The following is a 26691-nucleotide window of genomic DNA, read 5'->3' as shown; positions in this document are numbered from 1 at the left end:
TCGTCTTAGGAATCACACACCTCACACCAGTGGGATCTTTCTTGATCTTGCAGGGTCCTAAAAAACTCCCAATCTTTCTTTTTGCCAGGATCAGACAGGATCTGGTTATAGCTCTAGGTAGGATACAGTCACAGCCCTATCCAAACTAACTGGCTGCAACAAGGCTTTTACCATCCCATAACCAGGTTAACTTCAGTAAGTAGCTCCCACGCCTTGCCCCAAGCACGGCCACCAATCCCCACAAGGTTTCAGAAGTTCATCTACTGTCTGCTGTTTCTTCATCCTCTTCAGGCCAGGCCACCCTGCTTCTTGCCTCTGCTGCATCCAGAGTCTTCCTTCTCCAGGCTCCTCTTCCAGCCCCCTTCTTCTCCTGGGGCCTCTCCTTGTCTCTCCTGCATCTGGGGCGCTATCACTCCTCCCTCTGCTTCTTCTTCATATCTCTCCATCCAGTCCTCCCCTTCCATACCCCTTAGAGCTATTTAACTACATAGCAGGAACCAGCCACAGCTGCACATTATCCGTATCAGCCAACCCGACACCCCTGAAGCCAGCCCACAGCTGTGTATTATCAATGCTAATTAACCCAGCTTCATTCCTCTATAATTCCTCTACAGGATATAACATTTTAGGCTTGCAAAAAAAAAGACCTCTATGCAGAGCAAGTCCAAGGTCCATTTACACAGTAAGAATTTAGATTATTCTCTTTCTAAGCTTACCCCACTGGATTTTTACATCTTTCAAATAATTGCCCAAAAATCTATGCTAATCTTTGCCTCACTGACCTGTAGTTTTGCCACCAGACTATGATTCTGCAAACAAGCGAGCACAGCAGTTCCTCTGTAGGAAGGCCAGAAAAGGGATAGAGAGGCAGAGCAAAGTCAGAAACAGCAAAAACAGTCTTAGGACTCCCAGAGGTGTTTTGTTCAGCTAATAACTGATAATTAGTTATTAGTAATCAGCCTGCAAAAACAGGTCCCTGCTTACTCCATACTGTAATTTCTTCTGGTGTTTTCTGCATCTCTGGATGCAGAAAAAGATTCAGTATCCCTGACTTTAATTTTCTCCTCCCTCCCACTGCAGTATTTGTACATAATTTTATCCCTAGAGTACTGAAAAACATAAATTCTCCCACGGCAATCAAAACTTTTAAGTACATGAATGTGCTGCTAGGCAAAGGTACCAGGCAGACACATTTACCCATAGGAGATATAGCACAGGTTGCAATAATATAGGGTCTCACTATAAAAAATTACTACAGCTAATGAGATTAAGCTATCTACTTATCTAGGAAACAAACTGCAATCTACAGTTCTGGTGCCACACAATGGCTAACTGATACCTAATAAGTAGGCTCGTTTCTTTGAGGGAAATATGTGAGAGTAAAGGAAAAAAAAGCCTATGTTATTATATATGTAACTACAGTAATAAATGTTTATTTAAGTTACCCACAATGTAACAGAAGAGTATTCGTTGAAAGCAAGCAAAAGAGAAAAGACTGCAAGGAGAAGACAAACAAGTGTGTATTTATAGTCTCCCAGAGCCGAAGCAGCCAGGGGTTCCCAGCAGGGCAATTATCTTTGCTGAAGTGACAGCAGGTGCCACCAGAGGCAGGAGCCTTGCCTGCTGAACTGAAGGGGACTACACTGCTGTGAAGTGGGTGGGGTGACATGGCTCTGTCCTCGCTCCCCAGCTGCCCTTGGGAGAAGGGGATTTCTCTGCAGACCAACCTGGGGAGCAACACGCTACAAACACTTTAAAGATATTTCTCCTTTCTAAGGAGATTGCTTTTTCATCCAAGAAGAGGCAAATGAAACCTCTCCATTCAAGTCCTTTCAGCTTAATTCTTTTTTAATTCATGTTGGCTTTGGGACAGCTTCCCTTCCCTACCCCGTTGCTCCCTCAGCTCTCCCCTCTTCCCCCAGCTAGCTGTCAGAGCTCTGCTTTCTCTCTCTGGCTGCTATTTAACATCTTTATGCAAACCCCAGACCACAGGCTCTACCTCACAAAAGTTTTGTTTTTTTCTTCCTTCTTTGTTCTTTCCCTTGGACTGTGCTTACAGACTCTCATCTTACTAAAATACGATGGAAAAAGACCACTCCTTATTTTGGCTCCCATATTTATGCTACTGTTACAGAAAGACAGAGGAGACGTGTGAGTGTTTGGGTCTGCACTTTGCACAGCGGGACGCTTTGACATCTCCATCACAAACGTACATACTACACCCACCCTTCTGGGCTGCGTGCCTGTGGTTAGCAGGCACCACAGGTGGAGGCAGCTGCTGTGTCAGCTGGCAGGTCCCTCTGTCCCTCTGGTCCTTCCTACACCATGCCACCACCGGCAGGGTTTTACCCTCCCCAGCACTAGCATCCATCTCCTTCCACTTCCTTAACACCCGCAGACACTTGCAGAGATACAAGTATCAAAGAATTTTAAGTACTGATTTGACTCCAGAAGGATACAGCGACTGCCCGTGGCAGATGCTGGATAACCAGCTGGAAGGTATGAAGCCCTGACTCAAGTTGCAATACACAACTCAGGGTGCCAGGCTCCCTTCAGTAGTGCCCGATACTGTGCAAAAATCCAGCATACCGCTGGCCTTCAAGAGAATTTTTACCCACTATTTCGATGGATCTGGGATATTGTGGAAAGCTCAGCTAGAAGAAGGTCTGCAGAAGCTGTTTATTGGATCACAACACCGTCACTGCACATGAGGATGACGCATTTCCAGCCTGTTGAATCACACTTTTTAAATGATCATGTATAGGACCTGGATACAAAAATATTTCCGTGTACTAGTAAAGGTTCTTCTTGTCTGTGAAATCATGTGTTGAAGCATTCTTAAGAATCAAATCATCACTTTGTCCTTAATTCATCTCCCAGCTACTTCTCTGGGTGACTACTTAAAGTGAAAACCAGAAATTTTGATTCAGGTTCAGATTTTTCATTTTCTTCACAATATGCTGGTGCTAGCCCAAGTACCATAAATTTTCCCCTTCAAAATGCCTGATTTATACATTCAACATTAACAATCATTGTTTCGTTCAGTTAAAACAGAAACATTATGATATTAACCCACTATGACCGGTTTAAGGAAGATGGACTTGTAGACACGAGAAGAAATTTATCTTGTTTTTGTGAAGCGCTTTGGAACTCTAAAACTACTGCAGAAGAAACAACCTTTCCAATCTCATCAGCATGTGCAAGTGTAAGCTAAATTTACCAGTGCCAATAATGTGATGACAAATCTATTTTTCAGTGAGTAAAGGCAACCTGCAAGGACAGCAGAGCATATCAACATCACAGCCTTTTTAAATTGCATGTCAGAGCTACTTGTATGACCTTGACTTACCTGAACAGGGAGTCTTTAATGATTACTCAGTTAAACAGCTGCATAGTTTTCCTCTGAATAAACCTACAACTGCCACTCTAGGTTAGAACTTCTTAGAACATACCAGAAAAAACAGAAAGAAAATTTCCCTTGTTTTTGACAATGCTCCCGTTAGATTCCTCCAAATTACTACATTTTGTGAGTGATGTCTATCTCACTCACTGACCCCAGTGATGCTGTCACTTTCAGAATCACTACTATTTGCAGTGATTTCATATAATTTCATAAATTTTATAGATTTCATAAAAATATTATTTCAGTTATAAAATATCTAGTATTGTATCACAAGAAAAATAATATCTTCTGACTGAAGTCTCAACCCCCTTGAGCCTCCTTATACTCTTTTAAGTCCACACTTAATGTCTCAAAGAACTCCCCGACGTCCCACACAAGCGAAGACGCAGCATCTTCCCCCCACCCAAAGGTCTGTGCAATCCCCTTTCGTCCAAGGACATTTTGAAGCTCCTTGGCCATTTACTTAAATTCCTGGGGCAAAGCCTACATCTCCAGCTTCATTCATCTCCCTGAATCAGGATCATCATGAGGAGCTAGAGCACTTGGCGCATGATAGTTGTGTTCTTGTTATCTCACTGTGTCTTGCTGTGTTTTTATTGCTATGTATTAAAGATTGTGATCAGCAGTATTAAAAGGCAATGCATAATGTATTCAAAACACAGCAAGCTGAAAGTGGAATCACTTCTGTACACAGTAGTATAAAACCATTAAAATGCTTTTAATAGTGCTGTGGCTCATTTTTAAAGAAAAAAAAAAAGCTCTTTTACAACACACATTGGATTATAAATTCATGCTTTTCACATGAGGACATTCTGTGATCCTTGACTAAAAGGACAGTCCATGGGGGAGTAAAGCTTGCCAAGTTAACTAAAGAGGAGCTCGAATTCTCATCAGTTCAAACAGGAAATGAGAGAGGAAGAGTTTTGTTTTCCTGCACGTCTTTTCAAGATCAGTTCTTTACAGTCCAAATTTAGAACTGTTTGGAACTAAGCCCAGTTGAAACAATTGAGTGATTTACTATTGTTTGAAAATAAATACAATGACTTTGGGAGTATAATATAAAAGTACTCCTGTGGTTATTTTATTCCTTAACCTTTTTTAGAGAGAGCGAGCAGTTCTTCCTCTACCCTCCTGTCACCAAAAGGACAAGAACAACTCAGGTTCTGTTAATTAACAGTGGTAAAATGTTTCTTAACTTTTTCTGGAATGTTTTTCATTATATGGTATTTGAAAAGAGAGGGATTATAAACATAGATACTGTTATTACTGTATGTACATAAACTGATTACTAAGTAAACGAGGAGTGTATCACAAGAAAGGCGTTACTTGGAAATGGCATCAATCTTCCTCTGTTTTCAATTACATGCATTGCAGACCAATTCCCACGGCACCGTTTTCATTGGAGGAGGATCTGTATTAGTAAAAGCCAAAATATTAAAGGGAATTATTTTGTTGACATGAGGCACCCTGCATGAGCAATATGGTAGTTATATATTTGGAGTGCTTGAACAAAGTTGGACGGGTGCAGACAGGTCTATGTCTTTAGACCCATCGCACAACTCTCCGTTGTCACGCAGCCCAAGGAACAGACATGAAGCTGTGCCAGGCTTTGCCTTGACTGCCTTTCCTGCCTGAGGTAACTTCTTTTCTGAGGGGTCTTGCTGTGCTCCATTCCCATCTGCCTGTGATGAAAGAACTGGCTGGCAAGCCAAATGGGATCAGGCTTGGGCTCATGGTTCCTGGAAGGGCTTTTTTGTGGTGACGCATTCTCTTTCCACACTCCAGCTAGCCATACGGGAGCTCCTCAGAGTTTATGATTCATCCAGACAACCATGTCTGGTGGAAATGAAAGCACAATGTTACAAGACTTCACTTTTTGCCAGCTTGTCACATCACTGTAGAAAGAACTGGGTGGATATAAGTTTCTGGTGAAACTTCTTTATCTGACAGAACTGTATTTTAAGCAGCATCCTGTACTCTTTGGATTCAGCGCACACCCAGCAACACATAAGCACAGCAGTCTTCTGTCCCTCAGTTTGCAAAGAGCTTGGTCCTGCACTGATTTCACTATGCCCACCCCTCCGAACCCCCCAAGCCAGAGAAAGGCCACTCGTAACTTTCTAGACTTGAGAGAAACAAGGTTGACTGGCGTGGCCATTTGAAACACCTGGGAGGTAAAAAAGTTTATGACCTGTTGGAAACTTGGTTCAACACCTGGAAGTCAATGAGGAAACATTCTTTCAACCATGAGATGGTTGATACACAGAATCAGTTTTCTTCCAAATAAAAATCCAAGGTTGACTATAGAGACAGCAATTCAGCACAACCTTCAAATGCTTCCAAGAACTTGCTTGGTCATGAGCAACCAGCATGCAGCAGCTGACATCAACACATAGTCCATTTCATGACTTCAGACCTCCCTTAAGTCCAGAGAAGTTAAACAATCCTTCCACAGCACTTGAGAAGACAAGGAACTGAACAAATGCCTTAGCTTGTTATTTGAACGCTGCTGAAGTTAAAAGTTGTGAAAACAATTAATTCATTAGTTTGGGGGTCGTTTGGAAAACTTTAAAATGAAAAAAAAAAATATCTAAAAATGATTTATTTTTTAGTGAAACAAACAACAACAACAAAAAAACCCCACTGTGTATTTAACTTTCTTAACTTTTGAGAACCGTTCCAAAAATGTCACTTGGGATGAACGCAAAACACAAAACACTGTGTTATTGTTCTGGCTCTAGGTGGCCCTGCATAAACAGGGTGGCTGGACCAGATCTCTGGAGGTCCCCTCCAACCTCAACCATCCTGTGATTCTGTGAAATGGTCAAGTAATAGTCAAAACTTCTCTTAAGTATTTCCTTCCCACCCTCAAGATTAATTTACCTAATTTGATCCTTGAAGTCCTGAGTCCACCTGGTGTAACACAAGACATGGAGTAGGAAATTCAGAGAGAAAACTTTCAAACCAAGGAAATAACACTTCCTCTACCATTCCTGAGATGTTGCTGCTCTTTAGTTTCAAGTACTCTCTCCACCCCTAGAAGCTGCATCTGCCTTAAATCAACTACTTCATGGGTGGTGGAGTTTTTTTAGCTGGTTTTGGTTTTATTCTTATAGAAGTAAGAGGATAAAGTATCAAAGGAAATAGGCGTTGAAGATTTTTATTTCACACAGACCCTTTTCCAATTTGAAAAAAATTAAAACCCTGACCAAAGAAAGAAACACTGCCTAAATGTGCTACGGTGATACCAGGAAACAAGTGCAATGCAGATGATTTTTCTTTCCCTTCTTGCCACAGCTAAACATTTGTTATGCAGTGTTAAATTTCTATTAGAGCAGTTTGTAGAAACTAGGTTTTTAAGCTTCTTTCCTCACACAGCGACCCTCTCTTTTTGCAGCCAATTGCATATACACCCCTACTTGCTGACTTCCCCCTATTCCAAATGTGCAAAATGAGATAGACTGCGTAGATGGAACAAATGACATTAATAGGAGAAATTGTCTTTGATCCTTAAGCTTGCTATCTTAAAACTCTTTAAAACAACGTCTTAACTTAATGGTGTTACTGGAAATCCTTTCAAAGACTCTGCCATGATAGGGCTTTTTCATCCTCTCTTGTTTGTCTGCTTCTCATTCACAGTCTTTAATGTGACTCACAATAATGCATTGTTTCAATCCATAATTTATTGCTGCTACCTCCCATAATACCTTGAGAAGAAACAGGATCAGAGCTTTTTCAATAACACCTTGAGAAGAAACTGGATCAGAGGTTGAATTTCAATAGAATAAACAGAACTGCACTGAACGTCACCCTCAGGGCAACAGGGAAACAAGCTCGAACATGAAGCAAGCACTTCCAAAACAATACAGGAAAATATAGCTATGGATGTCTTTACAGATAACTCGCTAAAAGAAGCCAGTAAACGCAACAACTTTTTGGCAACATATGAAACTACACTGTAACTCAAACCTGATTTCAAGGTGATTTGTATTTTTCCTTCCAATACATCACATGCTATGGCCCTATGCAGAGAAAGAACACCACCTCACCCCAGCCCCCAACTTTTGGACAACATATGTTCCAAAAGTCATTGACTGTTTCTGTAATCTTCTTGCAGCTTTTCTCTTTTTAGCTGCTTGAAGCTATGCCAATTTAAGATCACCTAAAGAGATTTAGAGAGAAAAAAACACATATGGACTGAATTATTTCAAGTAAGATGAAATCTCCACTCAGTGTACAGAACACACTAGAAGCTTAAAGACATTACAAGGTAAATGTCTCCTCATTTGCATTTTCATTGTATTCATTACTATCATTGTTGACAGTGTGAAATCAGAAAAAAACCCAGAACACAGACTCATAACAAAGATAAAGAGTGTGAAGTTCCAGTACTGTCCATGATTTTGGCACTGGCATGGTAAGAAGGTCTATTTGTTTTTAATTTTTAATACCTGTAACAAAAGTAATCACTCCACTGTCTGGTCATTAAATCTTATTTTGTACTTGGAAATTCAAAAAAACTTTTGCAACTCTTGTCTGTCACCACTAGCAAATAAAGCTATCCTTAACATAGGTTATTTCACTCCATGAATCCCATCCTCTGGTAAACTTATTACCTATTAAACAACATCTACTCTGCAGAAAACCCAGAAGCTGAAAACTTGCTTCTATTGGCAACTTTGCTTTTCCTTTGACATCCACATGTATTGCTTAAGACACATACAGGAACAAAACCAGTGAAAAAGCCCCGTATTTTAAAGCGGCAGTGCCTCATTTGCTTAAAACATGTGACGTCACATGTTGAACTTCAAGTCATTAAATGTTTCATGTAGATACTTAGTAATTTTGAATGTAAAACCAAAATGAACAAACAAAAGGACGCAGTTAACAGTATTAACTCAGCTGGCTCCTTTACCATCCAGGTAAACGTTGTTTTTGGGGGCAATAAGCCAGATTTTACACTTCTATCAAAGACTTAGACTTTAAAGTCATACAAAAGGTATTTACAGTATCAATGACTGACAACAACCAACAATTTGTTTTCAGGAGGCAACTCCCAACATGTCTCATATCATTAATTTTTTAATGAAAGCACCCCAGGAAAATCTAATACAAAACAGAGGACAAGCTGTGGAGCGTTCACCATGACCTGGACTGAAGTTTTGAGAAATGCCCTCTAGGTATCTCAGCTTCACCTCCTCTCTTCATGCCTCCTCACTCAATAGCTTTTGGCTTGTTGTTTTTTTTTTCTCTCTACTCCATTTTCACATTTGTTCACGAAAATTTCAGAAGCACTACATAGCTGAGAATCTTTTATTTTTTGTATCCTAAAACAAAAACTGAGTTGTCTAATGCTTAACTTGAAGAAACATGGACCTGAAGAAAGCTGCCATTGAAAAGCTCAGAGTTTTTCTAAGGCTCAGTCTCAATATTTGCTAAGCTGCTCAGTTGCACTCTCACAAAGCTGCTGAAAGAAAAAAGACTTGGTCCTTCGAGGTGAGAAGACTTACGTTTAGGTGGTGAAGGAAGCTTGACACACCGCATGCTCAAGTGAGCTGTTGTCTCATGGGATTTATAACAGTAGCTGCATTCAAAGCACAACCTCCTTTGCACAGATTATATGTGCGCAAAACAAAACTAAGAGGATAATGGCTTTAAAGCACTTTTCTCCTCCAACCAATGGGTTTTAGTCTTAAGGATTCTCTAAACTAGACTAATTACTGACTAAATCTGAAATAAACTCTGGCTCCTACAACTCTCTTTTTATACAATACTGGGAAGAAAAGCAGTTTACAGTTTAGCAGTCAGCATAAAGCTAGAATAGGCATAGTTTACAACCTCTAGTGACAGAGCAAGTAAGCACTGTTCAGGCATACCAAGTTACTTCTTGAAGTCCAATTCAAGCTCTTTTGTTTTTTCAAAATAGTTTTCTCTCTTCCATTTGCCTTTATTACCACACTCCAGAATATGGACAATATGCTGAAGTCAAGAAGGAATAAATAAATTAAAAATACGTCAAGTTGGTTAGTTGCTTAAGCTGAAAGAGACTACGCTTTTCAAGGTATCTATGATACACTCTGATAAACATATCAGTTTTGGGATTTGCCTCAGAGCCTTCAAGTGGTCCTAAATTACAGATGCAGTAGAAGGTGCTTAGCTCTCAACTGCCCCCACAACCCATTCTTATCGGCACTGAAATAAATGCAGCAAATCAGATAAAAGCATACCATAAGTCAAAGCTGGTAAAATAGCCTTATTTACTGCTGAAATTTCCAGATGTCACAGTTTGGAATATTCCTGCACATGACAAGAAAGGTATCTGGGTACATTAAAAGAAATTCTTACAATTCGGCTTGGTAAAATTTTACAATATTCCTAGTTTCAAGAATAAATAGGAAGCTTGACACACATTCATGTGTGGTGTTTTTTTGAAGGGCAGATGAAAAGGGGAAGAGAAAGAAAGGAAAGCTAGACTGTTCTATGGAGGACAGTAGATGAACCTTTTATTTTCCCTGTGAAATGTCTCAATTCTGAAGCTGAGATCGTAGCAGCTAGGCAGTTCGCACAAGGAAGAGCTCGATATGTGAATTACACTGCTGCACAAAGTACTGGGCAAGATCCAGAGCTGCAAGACTGCCAGCTGCTTTCAACCATTTCTTATAATATCATACTGTTACTGGTTAACAGTAGGTCACAGAAGGGTGGGATCTTGTCAAATGCCGTTTTAAGTGTTTTGCAGTAAAAAGGACTAATGAACCATGGAAACGAGACAAGTTTGGGAGTAGTGAGTAATGCTATGTGAGTATGGTCCAAAGTTACACACCATCAAAATTTACCTGCCCTGCATGAGTGAAAAAGCATATTTAAAATGGCCTTTGTGGATAAGATCCAGAGCTACACATATAGTCAAAAAGATACAGTAGTCAGGTTAGAACAAATACTTGACCACATGGCGAAAGGCTGGGGTAAGAACAAGATGCCAAACCGAATTCTTTACAAACACCCTGAACACTTGCTAACATTTAAAGATTTGGTATGTTTTAACTCAGCAGTCCTTTTGATTCACGTCAAAGACATGACTAAAAGGCCTGCCAGGGCTCACTGCAGTGCTCCTTCACTTTCCATTAGCAGTTTCTTGAAGTGCATGACATAGTGGTTTACAAGAGAAAAACATCAATGCGCAAAATTTAGAGTTAGGGTGGGCAGAAAGAAAGCACGAAGTTCTGTGTTAAAAAAACCAGTCCTTAACTAGTCCAAACTCTATCCAGTTGCTTCTATGACCATGTAATTGTCTCTGCAAGATTAAGCTATCTAGTGGGTAAGAGATTAAATACAAGTGACCAACAGCTAAACCAATTTTGGTAAAAATGGACTTTTGAAGTTCTTGATGGAAGATGAAACAAAGGTTTAGTTAGTTGTGCCTGACATCATAAAAGTATTTTTTGATGCTTAAAGGAACTGATTGAAATTAGTGTTCCGGACAGTGTTCAGGTCATTAAGCTGTGAAAACGTCAAAGCAATTAGGGTCCTATAATCAAGATTTAATGAGAAGTCTGAGTTAACACTTTTCAGTATTGCTGCACTACCTGAAGGGAATTTGAAAATATACTTTTTGATGTTTCTTCCACACCAACTGAAATATGTTCCACCACTTGTGTCTTGCTCTGGAAAGACTTTAACTCCTGAAAAGAGGGAACAGTTGTTTTTCTAGTCCTCTCCCCTTCATAATTTTTTTGGACGAAGAACCTCTACACCCTCCCAACATAAACGGAAGCAAACTAGGTTTAAACATTTAAAAAGATACAAAGGTTTATTAAATGAAACCAGATTTGACAGATATTACATAAATTAAACAGCAATAAAATTTTACTAGGGTTTATGTACAGATCACAGTGATTTTCATTGTGCAATGAGGGCTGACTGTAACTTTGAACAGTACTTATACATGTGAGCTACAACAAGCAACCAGCAACATACAGCGTAGTCCAAGCTAACCTTGCAAGTCTAGCAGTTCAAATTGATTAGTCAGTACACAAAGGCCTGCTACCGCTATCACTACTTACTACACAACAGAGCATTTATAAAGCAGTCAAGATTTGCCATAGAAAAGTGCAAAACATGGGAAGTCTGTACACAGTACAGTACGAAAAGGAATCATGCTACAGTTATTGAAAGCTGAAAAATAATTCTATAGCATAGGAAGCACTGCATCACACCTCTTCTGAATGGCAAGCAGACGGGCTGAGGAACAGCCATATCTTAATCGCTTTCAAAACTGCAAAATCCCTGTTCATCCATTTAAACATAGTTTAGTACCTATATTTGATCCATTAACAATGACTTTCTACAGTGGAAGATCACATTAGTTAAAGCTCAGTAGCACACATATTCATTGATCAAGCTAATTTACAGGAAAATCTACAGCATGTTCTCCATTGAAATCATGAAGCATTTATATCATTTGGTTACAAGGCAATTGAGTTTACAATGCACGTTTTATCACTTAAAACCTCAAATTGGGCAATTAAAAATATATATATATATAAAACTCAAAAATAAAGGTTGTTTTTTAATGTTTAACATTCTTGTTCACCAAAGCAGAATACCAAAGGCCTATGGGCTCTTGCAAGAAAAGTCCTTATGCAACAGTCTATATGCAAAAACACATGTTAACAGAAGCAACCAAAATAAAATGAACTTCAGAGAATACAATACTCGAATAGAAAATAATAAAGTGTTCTAGTCTCCTTAAAAAAAACATAAATCCAGAGTCCTTAGTGCTGTGTGTATCCGGGGACTTCTGCGTGAGCATTCAGACAGAACTATGTTAGTGGGCCATGAAGTCCCAGCAAAAACTTAACATAAAACAGACTCACTTGTGCAAATAAATAAAATAGGCAGGTACCAACAGCTTATTAAGTTCAAGACCCTACAGAAAATAACTGATCACTTAAAAATAATGCTTAAAAAATGTTTTGGTTAAGCATTTTAATTAAAAAATTTTGAAAGCAGTTTTGTACTTAGAAAGCATGTTGACGAGGTCAGTAGTCAGGCATATGTACACATGGCTCTGGAAACAATGTAAAGTCAATGGATTAGCATTATTAGCAAGATTTTGTTTGTTTCTTTAGTCTCTATCATAACGAGCGTCAGTGCATCCACTGCCAGCAATGGATAAGATACATAAAAGAAAATCCACTATCTCCTGTTGTTCGAGCATTCAAAACTCCCAAGCACCAGTGGGGCACATTAGTCAATGCAACTTTATTTCCTCAGCTTTGAAGACTTCAACACAGTGCAGCTTTTACATTTTAAACAAAAAAAAAAAAAATTACTTTTAGCACACTTGCTTCTTGCAGTATGTACCTTTTGAAATAAGAAACTGGTTTTTTAGTATTCAGATTCCATAAAATACTGTAAGCTTACACATTAAAAAAACCCTGAACTGTGCTTGCTCCCCTCAGATGAAGTAAGCTGTTTTTTATGTGCTTCAGTTTTTCCAACTGAAGTGGAATAATTAATTCCACAGATACAAATATAGTGGACCAGATTCATTTTTTCAAGAGATAAGAGTAAGTTATTTTTCCAGGTTAAAATGATAATTTTCTATGGGTTTTCCTGTACTTCATTATACAATCCTACACAATACTTACTGAGTGGCAGCTGCAGCCATCAACTTGTGGCACTTGCATAACATTAAGGAGATTTTGTGATATTCTAGAATCACCACCTTGAAGTATCCTGATTTTCTTACACATTGTGCATTTTTGCAGAGTTATGCAATCTCTTAGACTTCCTTTATGAAGAAATATACCTAATACCCTAGAAACTGCAAGTTCTCAACAGCACTTCCATACTGTTTAGAGCTAAACAAAAGAAAATGGAGGTCAATTTTGCACAAGGAGCTGCAGCTCTGTTGTGAAATTATAAACATGGTAATTTCAGTAGTGATTACCATAGTCTACTTTGTAAGCATTCAGGATTTAGTTTAGAAAAATGAATCTTTGGCCTACATTTCTTATGGCATTTCAGATAAAAAATGTGGACAGCAGTTTGTGGGCGAAACTATCTGTATGATCTACTTAAACAGTTTTATGTAGAGCCATCAGTCATAGTAGTGGAACTCCAGTGAGCTGATGTGCTTTTGAAAAAAAATAAATAATATGGTCTAAGTATTGTGAATTCACTGAAAGTTATCTAAACCCACAGAATCTGAAGGAATGTAATTACTTTTTGAAATCAAAGCACTTAAAAATCAATTCCCCTATATTAACACAAGTATCACAATATGTAACGTGAAAAAACCCTGAAAACAGATCCTTACTTGTGTATGATCTACCTTCATGTGTGTAAGTATTCGTATATATAAATACATACATATGCACATACTGATATTTGGTGCTACGTAAAATGAAGCAGTACTGCAAATACTTCCTAAATACACTGTACTCGAGCTGCTAGAAAGTAGTACAGGATGAAAAGACAGACTCCTTACACCTAAGGTTTGAACTCTACATATATGAAATTCCTGGCAGCGGATACTTTAGGACATTTCCAAAAGCAGGAGCAGAACAATCAGGCTTTCTATATATTCAGTCTTCCCTCTGATAATCTGAAGTGCCAAGCATTCAACAAGTATTTCAATAATGAAAAAAGTCTGTTATGGCTCATGTTTTACATTTGGAGAAGACAGCAAGCTTGAGAGAAACAACTCCTGTAAAAGCCAGAGCCCTTTTGATCAGTATGCACTGAACTGCATGTTTACAGAGAGTCTTCATGTGAGTAATCTCATTTCAGACAGTGTACAATCACTCAATATCCTGGTTTGTAAAGAGACACCACTGTAACAGAAATTCATGAATTAGCTATTAAGATGCATCTTAAACAACAATAAAACATGCCCTTGTCTTTCTGCTTTCAAGTACGATGGTTGCAAGTGTGAGGCATTGGAAATTTTAGGTACAAATCTTTTTTAAAACGTAATTATTTTTATATTTTACAAAGAATTATAAAATGTATATAAGATGATGAAAAACTCATTTATCCTTTTAAGATTTTTATTCCTAGAGAACCTCTTGAAAAACATTACTTGAAAAATAAAAATCATAGACTCTGCGAAGTACAAAAATTTACATCTTTGCACAGTTCCTGTGCTTTAGTTGTATTGTATTCATTATATACATATATACTAATTTGTGCTTTTAATTACACAAGTTTAGTATAAACTTATAAAATTAAGTCTATGAGTTAACTATGCAAAAAGGATCTGGGAATAGCAGGAAACTTAACTAAACCATAAGTTAAAAACAAATCCTAAAATATACTATTTCAGTGAGTCTACTTCAGAGTAGACTATCAATATTACAATTTACTAAACTATTGTCAAATGTTTACAGCAAAAAAATTATTCTTGCCTGCTTCCAACTCTTTAGATATTTACTATAGACTAAGACCCATATCTGAATGCAGTATCATTCTTATCCACAAAGTCAGTCTTCATTTATGTATGAGCTCCATTTTTCTTCAGACCTGCTCTTAGCACTTCAATTTCCTTCCAGTTTCTAAGGCAAATAATGAAAAAGGAACACAAAATACAGTGTGGAACATGTGAACTGAATAACAAGTATCAACCTATCACAGTTATAAAAGAGAATCCAGGGTACAGAACTACTTATTCCTCTAACTAAAGTCTTCATTATTAATATAAAAGTCTTGCAATCAAGAACAATCCCATTGCCTTATCTGTTAAATCAATCTAGATATTTGCTTTTAACACACTGTCTTAGATGTTTTAAGGACAGAAGGCCTTAAATATCTGTATGCAAATAACTCCTCATTGTTCTAGAACAGCCTGTGAGATAAATTACTTTTGTCATTCTGTAAGCCTGCTTTACAGTATTCTATTTCAACAATTTACTTTATAACATCTATTACTGTGATTCATGTTGGTTTTACGAGCTGTATGGAAGTATTAACTACTGTAATCAATCAGAAAACGTAGTATCTGCATACGGCTCTCACTCACAGACCTGCTATGTTGTGAAGAGGACTCCTGACATTTGGACATACCTCGTCCAGTGTAGATGTGGCATTCAAAAGTTCTTAAAAATTTCTAGATCTTTAGGGGGTACTGGAGGTGTCTTGTTCCAGTCATCTTCAGGATAAGCTTCAAAATTGGAAGTATCCCCATCATTGGATACTTTCGGTACTATGGGAGGCTAGTCAGAACAAGCACAACAAAAATGTTAGTACAGTTTTCTCAATAAGCACCTCTCCATCATATTAAAGCAGAAATTCTGTAAAAGACTGATTAAACAAAAAGGCTACATATTTATAGAAGTTCACCTTTTTCACTAATAATGAATGGCATGAGAAAGAGAAACCTGCAGTGACACAGAGATGTTCCAACGTTTTGTATATATTGCAGTTAAATACTGCATTTCAAAGACACATAATACAGATACCTATTTCATTTAGCACTCAAGCTCTAGCTGCCTTACAGATTGAAGGTAAATACTGCAAAAGATTACTACAACTAAACTTCCATGCATGTGCTGTTACAATATAATCTGCCACTCTTCTTCCTCACTCCTCCCCTCTTCTGTGGCCTATGACCGAAAAGGAGTGTAATCACATTAGGTTCCTTTAGACTAAGAAGCAGTTAGGTAACTGCTTTCTAATTGAAGGAAAAAAGCCTCCTCATCTCTTCATTGCTTTCAAATAGATTGACTGCTTTTAAAGAGGCTGAAATTACTACCTTGTGTATGCCACACACTACCTACTATGCTTTCTCCTAGCATAACCATAAATTCAAGCAAGTAAAGAAATTACTGCACCGTAAAACCTAATTTCACAAGGCTGCCTGTAAAAGCATCTTAATTCAAATGGATCTTTTTAAGGAAACTTGGAGGTGCCAAGAGAACGATCAGTTTTCTGTTGCTTTCTTTAGAGGATCCTTTGGATTTCTAGCACTGCCCACCAGCTTCATAGTACCTGTAGTTTTCCCTTGTCATGTATCTGCCATCAAGATTACTCTGCCCTTCTGGCCAAATGTTAGGAGATAAAGCTCCTTTCTGGAACATTTAATTAACCACAGGGGTTAATGTGGGGCAACCCCCCCTTCTTCTCTCAAGGAACATTGATCTCTTTATCCCCTTCTCAGTAACAGCTTAACTATCATCATGAGTTAACAAAACACTTCAGGATGAGCACATTTTTCAGACAACCACCGAACTGGCTAAAAGTCATACCTCAGACAGGTATGAAGTACAGCAAAATGTTGTTCTGCATCTCCTTAAAAAGATAAAGTCTGACTTCAGTTAGCTGAGATCTTATCTGATCTTTAGGGCTTCTCAGTTTGAAACAATGCCATCAGCAGGTTTTCAATGAGGACGGGTCCCTGAGGGATGCTACTTCTAAGCTTCAGCCAAAACCAAAGTCCTTCTTTTGCATGTGGCAGACGTAGTATACTGCCCAGGTGTGTAAGAAAACATGCAGAAACTGCTCTGCTCCAGAGGACCATCTGTGTCACTGGGGGTAAATGCCTGTACCCCCACCTCCCTGTAAGCATTTTAGCAGGAAAACCAGTTTTGTGAAGTGACACACAGAAGAAGAGAAAAAGAAAATCCTCTGTTTTAGATTTTTTTTTATCTCTCTCTATATATAATACTGGTATTTAAGATCTTACCAGGACTGAATCAATGTTTCATTTGTACAATAGGCCAATTCACACTTTTTACAGGGAAAAGAGAGCACTGCACTGTATCCATTTTTTCAAATATTCAATCTCTTCATCAGTATGGAGGAGTGAGATTGTGAAGAATAATTCTGCAGAATATAGCTCCCTCTAGAAATAACAAAGTAAATTTCTGACCCAATTCACATCCCTGCTCTGAAGTATAACTAAGCAGCATCATGTCTTCAAAGAGCTTAACATAACCATCACAAACACTAAAATAATCTGAATGCCACGGTGACTTTTTTTTTTTTTTTAATAAAAACGCAACAAAGGATGTCTGGACCTGATACTTTTGATTTGTACGTCTAACATTCAGTTTTTAATACTATTTGCTTGTTATTTGTTTGGTAAAACAGTACATTGTCATAAACTTCAGACTTTAAATACTTATAAAACATGTTATCATCCATTTTGTGTTCTTTGCAGATTTGCATGACCGGAATTTACAGTAACTAATTTGAAGTACTGACTGTGCTACAACAGATCTACATAAAACATCAACTGGCTGTAGTAATTATTAAGTATAAAACAAAACTCACACATTTAAAACAATGTAAACTTTTTTTTAATTAAAAAACCCCAACAGCTACAGCTTTGTATTAGGATGTTGTCTACAAGAATACATTAAGAACATTTTCATCTCTTATCTATTTTGCAAGAACTCAATTTAAGATATCTAGCCAGAAATTCATTATAAGAACCTAATGCAAAGAAAAGGAAAACCAAGTATTTTATTGGTACTTCACTGACTGCATATGGTAACCTGTTACTAAAAATCACTGCTGTAAGAAATCGTACTGGTTAGAACTTTGAGGAAAGAAAGAAGGTGGCAATTCTACTTCCAAAGGACTCTGAAGAACATTTTGCAGTGTTGATAGCTTTTGCAAACATCTGCCCTCATACAATACTCTAATTCAGTGCTGTTAAAGTATGTTAAAATTACATTCATAAATCCTTCTCTCTCACCTTCCCTATTCCTTCTTACTCCCATATGCTTTACATTTTATTAAAGCATTTACCTGAATTGAACTTGGCACAAAAATATGAAGCACAGTGTAAAATACTTCCACAGATATAAGGGCAAGAAAAAAAAACAAACCACCACAACCTGCCCCCCCCCCCCCCCCCAACTCTAAACCAGAAAATTAAATGTTGTACTAACTAATCAACTTCAGCAAAATAAAGCAGGGATATTTTTTTTAGACATGTTGTATATAGACAAAAATGCAAGTAGATATTCATATAATTCTGCAGTATATAAGGACAAATATGAATGTAATCGTTGATGTGTACATACACATGTGCTCATACACACATATGAACACACAGACTCATATGGCAAATAAACCTCAACAGATCAGCTTAAATAATGACTTCTTGTTGCAATGTCCTATAAAGTATTTTGCAGAATATACCTTTAGTCTCCTTTGGGGTACAGCATCCCAGTCTATAGACCTGAACCATCGATGTCTCTTCACATCATCTGCTCCATTCTTTAAAGAAAAAAAAAATCAAAATAAGTATTCAGCAAGTTTTACATACGCCAAATCACGTATTTCATAAGGACCGTGGTATCAAGGCAGACTAAAGGTCTACCTTTTTTTTTTCTTATGTGATAATCATTAAAAGATTCTACAGAATAAATTCATAGTGCTATATCCCTAGCAGATCCTGAGTCCCAGCAAAAAGATCTGATTATTTTTTTTTTTTTTTACAGCATTCTTTTAACACAAGGGAGATCAAGAATAGGCTTTAAAAATGCTCACAAAACCATTCACTGCATTCACTTCTGTTTTCTCCAGCATTTTAGAGTGTCTCTTATTCAGGTATATTTTCTAATTCCTACACTAGTAAAAAAATAAATAACTGAGGGTTGATGGTATCTTAAATAAAAATTGTGTGTGGGAAGCACGTAGTTCTATCAAATATTACAGACGTTTAGTGCCGACAACAAGAGATTCTCAGTACCATTACAAAAGTGTATTTACATAAAAACATTTGTTTTCATTTTAGATATACAGTACAAGGCATATTTGTCTTGTAAAGATTATTCTTTCTGGGCTGACTGTTTTGATTATGTATGCAAAGAATGAAAATGCCTTTTTCCCCTCCCCTCCCCAGATGAAATTTGGTTCAAGCACAGACTCATTCTCAAGGCATTAAGCACTGGGGAAAAACAGCTGCTTTTCTGTCTCAGGCCTGATCACAGCAGTTTTAATGCACAGCACTCAAGCTCATACCACATGCAGCTCCATGGAATGAAGCATACCACTTTTTTTTTTTTTTTTAAAAAAAAAGATTTATATGGAGTGGAACTATCCATGCTCGTATCCAAAGAGGCAACAAGGAGAGTAATTTATCACCCAGTTCCCTCAAAAGTAGACCTTATTGAATGCTTCACCAGAAAATACCCTATGGAATTTAAGTATTTTTAAACCAAGTAGGATTATGGAAAAGGATCAAATTTCAGAATCACCTCCCATCCCCACCCCAAATTCTGCTTCTAATTAGAAATATTTTTGAATTTGATAGTTTAGCCAATTGTAGGGGAAAACCCCAAAACAAACCAAAACAACCATGGACTAAAAAAACCCAAAGGCCAGCCAAACGCATTTCCCAAACCCCACATTTCAATAAAGCAAGTGCTTTTGCTTTTGTTTTACTTCAAGACTGTCAAAAGATACATAAGTTTTCACTGGTCAGTAACTTTCTAAAATTTCCAGCTTATGAAAATTTGGTTTTAATCCTCCTGCTGTGTCCGCCCCCCCCCCAAAAATGCAAAGAATTCTGAAGGATAAGACAAACATTCACTTCTCAGCTTTTCCCACCACTCTTCAAGTTTGTGCCATAAAAGGCTCTAAAAAGGAACTTTGGACAGCAAATTTGAGCACCTATACTTGTATCAGTATAGTCAAAGAATCCGGATCACTGTGCATCTTTTACCTTATTCACTTATTTGTACCATATACTGCACTTCGAAAAAAGCAAACCTCTAACCTCCCCTGCCCAGAACAATGGAAATCTCTGCAGCCTCTAAAAACTAAAAGATTACACAAGCTGATGTAGGTATCTGCAACACTGTAACAACAGTAACAAGTCAGTGAGTATAGGATTAATTTACTCTGCCGGAAGTTTACACTGAACTTTCTGTGGTGCTCTGGCTAGCCTGTTAAAGTACCCAAGTTAGTTCACATGCAGCTAACTTCTCACTGCACTACCAACCACAGCTACTGCACAGCTGCAGAATCATCTTGGAATACAGCTGTCATCTTCTTGGCGTTACAAGTAGTACCACATCAGGACATCTCACAGAAGTCACGGGATTGTTTTGTGCTCCTGCTTGACATATCACAGATACAGATGTACTTCTGAGGCAGGCTGGAATGCCAGCTGAGACACATGAGCATATTTTTGTCTAGAAAGCTATTGCCTTCATAAGTCTGTTCAGAATAGGATGAATAATTTTTCTTGGTGGAAGACTATTTGACTGTCCTTAATCAGGACAATGACCAAACATCATGGTACTACAACAGCCCTCACGCTCTTTAAAATAGTTTTTAAGCTTCAAAATTGATTAGTGCTCCTTCTGGAATTAAACAATTCCAAAGAAACAACCAAATCAGCTGGCGCCTTGTCTGTCCTACAGTAGGACTTAGCACCATGTTTCGGGTCTAATGTAAGTCTTCAAATTAATCAGTAAACAGGTAGGGTTGGTTGTTTTTTCGGTTGGGGTTTTTTTTTTTGGTTGGTTGGTTGTGTTTTGGTTTTTGGTTTTGTTTTGGTTTTTTTTGGGGGGGAGCAGGGGGGAGCAGATGTGAGAACAGAGGGAAACTGTCATGAAGGATAGCATTAATCCAGAGAAATAGTAACATAATTTCCAGAAACACACAGTTAAACTTTCCATTTAGGATTGCACAACCAAAGCAATGTATGGGAAAATGTATCTCTCAGAATCAGAACAGTTCAAGGTTTGAAGGGACCTCTGGAGATCATCTAGTCCAACTGCCTGCTAAAGCAGGTTCTCCTAGAGCAGGTTGCACAGAATAGCATCCAGGTGGGTTCTGAATGTCTCCAGAGAAGGAGACTCCACAGACTCTCTGGGCAGCCTGTGCCAGGGCTCTGTCACCTTCAAAGTAACGAAGTTTTTCCTCATATTCAAATGGAAATTCTTGTGCTGCAGTTGGGCCCATTGCCCCTTGTCCTGTCACTGGGCACCACTGAAAGGAGCCTGGCCCCATCTTTTTGACACTTGCCCTAAAGATATTTGTATGCATCAATAAGATCCCCTCTCAGTCTTGTCTTCTCCAGGTTAAACAGGCCCAGCTCTCTCAGCCTTTCCTCATAAGGCAGATGCTCCAGTCCCCCAGTCATCTTCATAGCCCTCTGCTGGACCCTGTCCAGCAGTTCCCTGTCTCTTTTGAACTGGGAGCCCAGCACTGGACACAGCACTCCAGATACGGCCTCAGCAGAGCGGAGTAGAGGGGGAGGATCACCTCCCTCGACCTGCTGGCCATGTTCTTCCTGGCCATGTTCTTCCTAATGCCCCCCAGGATCCCAGTGGCCTTCTTGGCCCCAAGGGCACCCTGCTGGCTCATGGGCAACGTGCTGCCCACCAGAACTCCCAGGTCCTTCTCCCCAGAGCTGCCTTCCAGCAGGCCAACCCCTACCTAGCCTGTACTGGTGAATGGGGTTATTCCTTCCTAGGTGCAACAACCTAGACTTGCCTTTGTTGAAATTCATTAAGCTCCTCTCTGACCGACCATCTAGCCTGTCCGGGTCTTGATGAATGGCAGCAACCTTCTGGTTACAAATTTCAATAGATGTATCTCAATGTATCTTTATTTCAAGCTTACAAAAACAAGAGACTTAGAAAAGCTGTCCTACATTCTTCCTAAAGAATTCTTTCAACCTTGTGTCTTGTTCTGCATTACATCTAACATTTTATACTGACCTTCATATTTCCTAATCGTCTTGTCCTGTCAACCACAAGCAGCTTCTTAATAAGGTCTCTGCAGTAAAGAAAACATGTCCTCTGTTAAACAAAAGTAATTTCTTTTTGATTGTTATGCTATGTTACAGATTATGAGCATACTTCCCTTTGACTAGTTAATACTGTGTATAATCTACCCATTCCAGTCCTTCATATTTTAGGACACTTATGAGTGAATGATAAAAAGGAATATCCTGTTCTATAAGGAACTTGCAGAAGTCTTACGAGTTCCTTTTAGACTTTTTCAAGGAACAAAGGAGAAAAACTCTCTCTCCCCCCGCCCCCCCCACCCCTCCCCCCAGCAAGTAGTACCATATCTTTCTTTCTTTGTATTTTTTATTTTGCTGGGCCTTCCAGATCTCAAACTGGATCTCAAAACCTATTTGGCAGAACACAATTCTAATATATAATATAAAAAAAAAAAACAGATAAAGCCACCGCCTCAACTTTATACACTGACATTTAAATTTTGTGGCAGCTAAGTATTCAGAGAAACCATGGAAGAGCTGGCCATCTGCTTAAACCCAGTAATAACTATAAACTAATTTCATTGAAAATGAAAATCCTCCCTTGAGATTCTAGTTCAGTGAACAGTTCTACATAAAGCTAAATCAACATTTTAAAAGAGGAACATAAGATTAGAGACATAAAAGGACTGCCATTTTTATAGCGAAGTACTTAAAATATTAAGCACCAAAAAGCTCCAACATAAATCAAAATTAGTATCACAATTTATCAAGGTAGCTTGATTACTTATAAGTTGAGAGAAAAAATCTGGCTTCGCATTTCTATAAGCAGCTACTTTTTCTCAAAGATTATTTTGCTATTTATTTTTAGAATAGCAGCATTGTGGTCTCATGCATAAAGTACTAATGACAGGACAGAACAAAAGTTTAGCCATCCTTTTTTCTACAGCCTCAAACAGACCTGAGATGCAATACTGTATGAATTGCTAGGCATCTACAGGGTATGGCTAATTCCAGTTTTTAACTTTGCAGAAGGTTTAAAAAAAACCTTCAGCTTTATTTACAGAGAAGAATGCAAACATTAATGACACACCTGCCTCTCTCCCTCCCTAACTGTACCACCTACTATTCCAAAACAAAGACAGTATTTTGTCACCTATCCTTGAAACCACAAAAACGTATGCACAGAAACACGTATAAGATGAATAGTAAATGTGCCAGACTCTTTGAAAAGCTGTAGTATTTGGCAGGAATGTAGTTCCAAAATTCAACTGGAAAAAATACTCAATTGCCAGATAAAAGAAGCATAAAAAAGTCAAGGTAGAAAGCGATTTTTAAAACTCCCATGATAATTCCAGCTAGCCAATGTTAGGATTAGATTAAACCATGTGACTGACTCCTTTTACAGTCACCTTTGCAGAAATACCTCCTCCTAGTTTTTCAGGGAAGACTATTCCTTATGGAGAAGGCTACAAGGCTACAAGAACGGTTATAACCCGATTTTAAAAAAGAAGAACTGAAAAGAAATCCAGAACCCCCAAACTAGATTCACAGGCTATATGACCCAAGATAAATTATGGAGTTTCCTATTTCTATATAACCCGAAAACATTCAGTGGATCCTTCTTTGCTTGCTTCAAAAATTCATCTTAGAAAAGAACAATCAAGGGATGAGCTTGCTCAGCGATACTGTGTTGTCACTAAAGATGAAGACATTTGCTGCATTCAATAGAACAAACATCCATTAAATTGAAACAATAGTTTAGTGCTGCTTTATTACATAATTTATGAAGAATCGTTTGGGTTCACTTTAACATGATCATTTCTAATAGCTATGTTGCTGTATGTATTTGGGTAATGAAATTCTACATCAAGGTCTTCCCAGACCAATAATCATTAATCTGCTGTAGCACTGATGTTTCATTTGGTATTTTCCACAACTGTCTTTGCAAAAGCCCCAAAAAACAAGAACAAAACCAAAAAAACTTATGAACTCATTAGTGACCAAAGAAATTGGTGGAGCATAATTAATACTTATGGTTTATCAGAAATGAAGTAAGATTGTCAGCAGAGTTTTGTGTTATTTTGGAATTTCTGGTTGTTTCATTTATTATCATTATCATGGCAGCAGCTCTTCAGAAGAGATCTGAACTACTGGTCACATATATCATGGACTTCATTATACAGGACAAAGGACTTGGAGAAAACATCTGATTGAACTGCAAAGTGACTAACAAAAGGGACAGAGAGCAACATGAAGAGATGCTAGCTCAGGCCAGAAGGAAGAGCACTCACACATGACACACAGCAGTTATACAGCACAGTAAGACAGTGAACACCATGCAGTAAGACAGAAAGCAAAAGTGGTGCAAATTCAAAAGATAAAAAGTGTGGGAAGGTCACAGGGGGCAGACAGAAAAACATCAACCAGCAAGTTTATGTAGTACATCTAGGTAGAAAAGTTTTCTCTGAGTTCAAAAAGGAAAATAGTTTTGCTGCCTGAGAGCAGAGAGTTAAAAGTTCCATAGTTATAAACACCGTATAGCAATAGTATTTCAGAAAGCCTGGATGTGACAGGACCCAAGATAGTCTTCATACTTGCTGAGATACCAACTGATAGGAAGAAGAAAGAGAAAATGTGATAACAAGTAAAGTAACAAGCAGACTATCTTCTTAGGACAAAATAATCCTGGCACTTGCTTTAAGCTAACGGTGCAGAGATTCACAAGACTATCCAGTTATACATATTGTGGTTTTAAAAAAAAAAGGAAGAGAGGTTGACAGAAATAGATACATTATGGTAACGACTCACTGCAGAAAGCAGGTGAAGCCCCACAAATGAATGAGGTCACCCAAAACCAAGGTGTGAAAGGAGGAAAGCCCAACCTAGAATCCCATGAGCCCCTTAAAGGCAGGAGTGTAATGGGAATGAGTTGCCAAGCACACACTAAAAGAACATCTGGATAAGAAAAGCTGGGAAAAAGATGGATCAACAACTATGATGATTAATGTATCCCACAGTTCATTGGCAGTCATGTCTAGACTGAAAAGCAAAACCTGCATATGCATGCTTACTACCATAACTAGGAAACTTCACAGCATCAGACATCTGGATAGTAGAAATCAGTGTTGGTCTTTGAATGTCAAGCACAAACAGAAGCCAACAGCGTCTCTACTTTTAAATGCTTTCACCATGTTAGACAGGTTGCTGGTGATAATAACCTAATTTGAGCTGTTCATCTTCTGGTCACACTCTCATACTTTAGCACACACAATAACTATATGAGATACTCAGTTTTCTTCCCAAGGCAGACTGCGTTAGGAAGATCTGACAATGAGACTACACTAAACTGGAAACAGCATCAAGACAGTAAGGGAAAATTCTGTTAAGAACAGACACAAATATGAGACACAAATCAGCCTAAGGTGATGCAGACATACTTGATTCAGTGCACCTGATGATTTAATGGAGTCTTAAAAAACCCGCCCCTAAATGATTATTTCTGCAAGAGAATTCATAAAAGTTCAGAGAAAGTTGGACAGATTTCATTAGGTTTGCCATACAACATGTTATCTACCTAGCGGTGACAGAAAGCAAGTGCCACCTATAAGGCCACTTCTTCAAAACACCTTGAACAATTAACCTGGGAATGTAAGAATAACATCTTGTCCTCACTCACACAATCATCTCTGCTTCTGAGGAGAAACTTCATGTTTAAAATTGCACTTTCTCTGTTCTAACGTTTACTAACAATTATTTCAATTAGGGATTTTTAAATAGGGAAAACAGCATTTCATCTGCAACATACCTGTAATGATTGCAAAATATAATGAATAAAAACCCACACATGCATATATAAGACTGCATATTGAACTGGGGCCCTGGTATCAGAAGTGGAAGTGGATTTTACACTGGAACTTCTAAAGTATCAAGGGTTCATTCAAGCAGTGATGTTGAGAGTGATTTAACTAGTACATATTTAGTGTTTACTTCCTGCTTTCCTAATTTTTTTCACATTAAATTATCCCCTTATATTTCTCCTCCTTTCTTTCTTCCAGGCATCAACCTGCTACCAATGAGCTTTGTACAAGGTGGAAAAGCACTTAATATGCCAAAATATGCAGAAAAGTAAGAGAAGCGGATACTATCTTACAACCCTAGCTCCAGCCTGAAGTCTACCAAACATAATTTTTCTTGGACTGCAAGAGTAAATGTAATCTATAATATTTTCCAAATTGGTGTTTTAGAAAAATCAGAATCTGGTATCTGGTCTTCTATGAAGGTCCTTCAGAAATAGTGCTCAGGAGGTGTTTAGAATACAAAAGACAGCATCAGGAGTCATTGACTTACTTTACATATAAATCCAAATGCCTCGGGAAATCTATTTTGCCAGCAAGAATCTTCTGATATATACCAAATGGATTGTCATCAAAAAATGGAGGAAACCTATTTTAATACAGCAAATTTTAGAGGTTAGAAAAACAAATTTCTAAAAATCTTATAAACAGCATTATGTTATAGTAATTGCCCTCAGAAATCATTGATTATATCGTTCCTTCAAATACTACAGGTCAAACAAATACTAACCTCAAAA

At 38.1% G+C, this 26691-nt stretch overlaps 1 protein-coding gene across 1 annotated transcript in view; it reads right to left on the bottom strand.

The window, feature by feature from the left end:
- Nucleotides 1-11194: 11194 nt before the first annotated feature.
- Nucleotides 11195-26691, bottom strand: part of PRKX (protein kinase X-linked) — a 63092-nt gene continuing 47595 nt past the window's right edge. Inside the window, exons 5-9 of the mRNA XM_040582806.1 lie at nucleotides 26448-26543; nucleotides 22093-22150; nucleotides 18557-18634; nucleotides 15473-15621; nucleotides 11195-14964 (exon numbers count right to left, since the gene is read on the bottom strand). Of these exons, the coding sequence (XP_040438740.1) occupies nucleotides 15496-15621; nucleotides 18557-18634; nucleotides 22093-22150; nucleotides 26448-26543 (358 nt within the window). The 3' untranslated portion in view covers nucleotides 11195-14964; nucleotides 15473-15495. The remainder of the gene's footprint in view (nucleotides 14965-15472; nucleotides 15622-18556; nucleotides 18635-22092; nucleotides 22151-26447; nucleotides 26544-26691) is intronic.

This window comes from Falco naumanni, chromosome 2 (genome assembly GCF_017639655.2).
Source record: "Falco naumanni isolate bFalNau1 chromosome 2, bFalNau1.pat, whole genome shotgun sequence".
Classification (NCBI taxonomy): Eukaryota; Metazoa; Chordata; class Aves; order Falconiformes; family Falconidae; genus Falco; species Falco naumanni.
This window is presented reverse-complemented; position numbering and strand designations above follow the sequence as displayed.